Consider the following 5,282-nt stretch of genomic DNA (forward strand, 5'->3'; position numbering starts at 1 on the left):
CAAGGCCAGTCAGCAACTACATACCACCACGGGTGAAATCGTGTCACATAAATGATGTCAGAAGAACCTTAGCCAATATTTTTGTTATAATCCAGACTTGAACTTTATCAATGATGACTAACCACAAGGCCATGCATTAAAGTCAGAGCTTTCCTTGGCATTAGTGGGAGTTAACACCTCCCAAATGTACTTTGTTTTATTAACCCTTTCACAACAGTTCATCTCATGCTGTCATGCATAGAAAGGCTTTTGCCTATGAGCACATCAACCCCACTCCTCATGCAGTGGAGCAGCAGGGCTCAGCAGTGTGAGAGGCCAAAAAGAGCTGTTCTTTTGTGCTTTGAAATACAGATGCAGACCCTACCCTGGGCTCTAGGAAGGACAGGAGATCATTTCTGGGTACATTTTAAGCTCTCCAGATTCCTGAACTGCAAGTTTAATAGATTTATGGATGCAGCCTTGAACTGAAGTGACAAATGTTAAAGCACTTCTTCTGCCAGGAAAAGTTGTAAGAATTTCTCTTGGACTGTCAGCTGAACTCATCCTACAGCAAGGTGGCAATGCTGTAAATCCACAACCAATCCAAGGCCTATGGATCAGGGCTACTACTTTTTAAAAGACTGACAAGGTCCCTATTCTATTGTTTCAAGCACCACACCAGGGCCAGAAGCATCATTTTTCACTTTCAGCAACAACAATTAGAAAAGTAAATCACTGAAATACCTTCAGCTGTTTTAAACTCACAACCACCTAGATCACCCTTACAGACCAAAAATCCCTATCACCTTTCTAAATACTTACTTCATGTCTGAAGAGTAGGATCCAAATACCTACATTTAACATCTCCTTAAAGTGCCGCAGTCCAGAAAAGAGATAACACCACACAGAGATTTCTCTGCACATTCTCTCCAACCTTAAAAAGCACATGCACATGTCTTAGTTAATAAACTTTGCACAGCAGCTGCTGGTGGTGCCAGGGTTGTTTATTTTGTTTGTAAGGCTCACCGTGTTTACAACGTGGCTTAGCAGGTGTAGGTTCTTTAGCATCAACCTCCTCAAAGTTATCCATCTCTCCAGGTGGAGCTCTACCACCTTCTCTATCAGCTATAAGGAGCTGCATGTTAAAAAAACTTCTTTTTGTAACACTCCACTATTTTAAAGCCATTCTAGCATGAGTGAAAGGTTAAAAAATAAAGAAAAAAAGTTATAAAATCTAAAGATATGCTCACTGAACAAGTTCAGTCTCAGCACACATGCTGTAATCTGTTGTCTTAACTCATTCTAAAGCCACATATTCAGTGATTTACCTCCAGAGAGCTTTACATAGTTAAGAAAACACGTGGTGTTTGCTACAGGCTGTAATTTCTTACATTTGACTTGAAAAATGCAATGCATCTCCCAAATGTGTTTCCACTGTAACTCCTTGTTTGCATCTTCCACACACTCCTCCTAAGTAGCCTTTCATCAACCAATAAATCCAGCAGGGAGGGGAAGCTCCCCACTCTCTCAAAACTGCATTACACAAGCTAATCTAAATTACATTAAAAAAAAAACAACTTAAATTCCTCTGCAATGCCTGGCAGGAGCTTGAATCCAAGGTTTAATGCCTTGCTGCTGTAAAGGTCCCTGGAACTTGTTTCAGCCCTGTTTTCTCAGGAGACACTTCCAGATTTATGGCAGAACACCTGAGAGTGAGCACAGCCTGAAAACACAAGGATCGTTGATTGGACCACTGACTACACATTTCAAGCCAAAGCAAACATCAGCTTTTGTCATCTGTCATGACTTAAGATGAAATGTTTCTTGAAAGTAAAGTTTCTTCACTTCCAACCTTGAGGAAAATGCTGTTGCAGATGTGTCCCTCTTCCCCAGCCAGGTTCCATCACTCCCTTTTTCCCCCCTACCCCCCAAAAAATGCAGGTTTTGGAAGAGATTCAGAAAGAGGCAGTGTGTTTACCCCCCGAAAATGGTTAGATCATCTTTAATTCTAGCACCTGAAGTTATACAAGGGTTTGCTTAATAATCAAGTCTCAAAGAACTGTTGGACACATTCAGTTAAGGTGACAACTGTGCAATACCACTCAGTATTTCAATATCAGGGACCATACTCTTGAATTGTTTAAACACAATCCACAGAACTCAAAATTAAACAACCATCCACAGTTTAACTAAACAATCAGTTAAAAGTCTTACAGTTTAATAATTCACATAATGGTCAGTCTTTAGTAAGGGATACTGAAATTCATTAAAACACAACACTAGATTTTACTCTATAGGTGTGCTGGGCAGGCACATAATTGGCCATTCTTGGGTATAACCGGGAGAGTAAGGAGAAATTTACCACAGTTTGGCAAATCCCACATTTTGTCAGTTAAAAGTGAACTGTGAGAATTAAATACTCATCTTTACATATACACAAGTTATGCTGTGAAAGCATATTTGCTTACAAACATATAAAAATACTTGTTAACTAGTTTGATAAGAAAATAATGTATAAAAGTATATAGCAAAAACATTTAATCATCTCTGACAATGGAAAGATCAAATTCATTTTTATATCACATGAAACAAAAACAGCTACAATTTTAGTTTTCCTTAATCCCTTACCCAGAAATACAAAGGAAGACACAATTTGTTTTCAAACATAATGTGAAATTTCTTAATAAGCTGAAATGCCTCAATCCAGAATGAGCTCAGGTATTTGGCCATATCCTAATAGTAGTAGTAATCATCCTGTAGCTGTTCTGGATTCAAAAAATAAATACAGTAGAATGTTTTTGGCCACCGAAATAAAACTGCAGCATAAATGAGAGATGAAAATTTTTGCTGACAATGAAATTCAGTGTAGGTTTCTTAAGGCTAGCTGAATACTCAAGTCTAATTTAACTGAGGGCAGAAACAAACGAACAAAAAAAAGCCAATCCACCCCTTTTTTAAAAAGTATTCTCTATACCCCAATATAGGTCTCTGTAATAGCTAATGAAATGTCAGAAGTAAAAATAAATTAATTCACAAGAGACAACTTATGCATGACTTCAACACCTCGTCCTACACGGTTTTGTTTCATCTCCTTTGCGAATAAAACTCCACAAGGCGCAAGCTCTGAAGGGACAGAAGGAAGGAACTGTGGTATTAGAGAAGCAGCCTTAGTGTTTTGGTTTGAAGTCTGCCCCAGGATGACCGAGTCTTCTTCAAGAACTATTCTGCCAGCTTCTTGGACTAAGGCTATTCTGGTGACCACTTTTAGGACATGCACATATAAGGCTAGACCAATACCAGAAGTGATGTAAAATGATGGAAAGAAAAAAATGATCTGGCAGTTGATAGCTTGGTTCTTGGGATTCTCAGAAAATAACACAATGGCAGCCTTTCTTGTCTTTTTCTTTCCGTGTTGGCTCTGGTGAAGGAGGGCACTCTTGTTCCTGAAATTTCCTGGAAACAGGTATTTCTAATTAAATTCATAGCAAAATTTTCAGGTAGATAAACACAACTACTTTCTTTTTATACTTTCATAGGGAATGCACTTCCTTTTTACATTCAAATTACTGATAAAGTAAGTGATAGTTTTTGAGTTCACCTTTTGGGGTTGTTTTTTTAAGAAACCAAATTTTTTACAGAAGGCCAGTCTCAGATGCGGTTTATCATATTTACTGACTGGGTGACAATAAAATCCAAATATTAAGACAACAAAATTATCATTCAAATATATATTAAATTAATGTAAGCATTTTTCCTAATGCACCTGAGTGTTTTATAATGGAGTTTATTGGCTAAAGCTTAAAGGTAACAGCAGGCAGAATCCTCCCAGCAATTTCCCACTGCATTTCAACACCTTTGCTGCAGCTATCCATTAATACATGGACATGAATTATCTGGTCTCCATTACCATACCTTATAACTCTGACAAGTTCATGAAAAGCTTGGTCTACATTCATTCTGATTTTTGCTGAGGCTTCCATGTACATTACTTTAAGTTGCCGTGCCAGCTGCTGGCCTTCCTCGAGTGTCACCTGCAACAGACATCAGTCATTAAGCTCAAGGGTTCTGCAAGCAGCTTGGTGCCAGTACACTCTGCATCTGCATGTTAAGGATCCAGTTCCCTCAAAAAATAACGGTTATTTGGGCACAGCAGAGTTTTCACCTTGCCGACATTATACAGCTGGGAAACAGACTTTTTTTAAAGGAAGTTTCTGCAATAGACAGAGACTGACTTTCCAAGAAATCCCCCTCACTCCAGGTGCCTCCAGTTCTGCATAAGACTAAGTTTTCCTTCCCAGGCAGACATTAGTCCCTTGCTCCTCCTCAAAGCAAATGCTTCAGTCAGCATCTGCTGGATTACTAACAGAATTCTGAATATTATTACTAAATTCACCTTTGCATTGTCCCAGCTAAATCTAGAGAAACAAACAAACAAACAAAAAATCAGACTACTCTTAAAACAACTGCTGTTTAGCTTCTAAGTCTTTTTAAAAGTCATTTTAAAATAAGACCTATTAATGACATAACAAAACACAGCCAGTTTTAAACATAGTTTAGATTACCAGAGTTCTAAAAATCCATGAGGCCTTCAGGCAATTCAGAAATATTAAAGAAACCCTGGTTACATAATGACTCCTTGAGACAACAGTGGAAAAGGAGATGAACAGGAAACAGTGAGCATCATGAAAAGTTGGTACAAAACTTAAAGTGATGAGGCAGAAGACAGGAAGCCAGTGGGCCATTCATTCTAGGAAGGAGGAATTAGTCAGGCACAAGGCAAAACCAAAGGAGACCACTGTGTATTTTTGGATGAGGTGGAAAGCTGTGAGGTCAGAGAACAGAGGCCACCCTGAGTGGTGCAATGGTCCAAAGGGAAGGTCACCCCCAGGGCCAGGGAGGAAAGGGCAGCTCTCAGTGACAAAAGGAAGTACAACAGATCTTGCCAAGACAATGCCTAATGAAGAAATGTCAAAGATTACACTGCTTTCAAAGAAAAACATTAAACCAGCACGTAGAGGACTGATACAAGAACAAAAATAAGGAGAGTTTATTTTTAAATTAGTTCTGAAAAGGAACTCAGAATATCAATTAGATTAATTAGATTATTAAGCAGCTACAGAAATGGAAATAGACGGGAATATAAAAGTAATGGCAGCATGACCACAGTACATGGTCTAGAAATACTTTTCAGCTTACAAAATAGTTTCTAAACAGCTACACAGTGGTTTAAGAGCCTCCATGCATGGCATTCCCACATGTTTGATTCCTCTGCCCTTAGCATCCCACTGGCACTATATCCATAC

At 38.6% G+C, this 5,282-nt stretch overlaps 1 protein-coding gene across 1 annotated transcript in view; it reads right to left on the reverse strand.

Annotated features, from left to right (window-relative positions):
• Nucleotides 1–1,965: 1,965 nt before the first annotated feature.
• RRAS2 (RAS related 2) overlaps nt 1,966–5,282 on the reverse strand; it is an 11,499-nt gene continuing 8,182 nt past the window's right edge. The window contains exons 4-5 of the mRNA XM_005426309.2: nt 3,892–4,010; nt 1,966–3,432 (exon numbers count right to left, since the gene is read on the reverse strand). Coding sequence (XP_005426366.1) covers nt 3,345–3,432; nt 3,892–4,010 — 207 coding nt within the window. The 3' untranslated portion in view covers nt 1,966–3,344. The remainder of the gene's footprint in view (nt 3,433–3,891; nt 4,011–5,282) is intronic.

The sequence above is a fragment of the Geospiza fortis genome, unplaced genomic scaffold (genome assembly GCF_000277835.1).
Source record: "Geospiza fortis unplaced genomic scaffold, GeoFor_1.0 scaffold327, whole genome shotgun sequence".
NCBI classification, from domain to species: Eukaryota; Metazoa; Chordata; class Aves; order Passeriformes; family Thraupidae; genus Geospiza; species Geospiza fortis.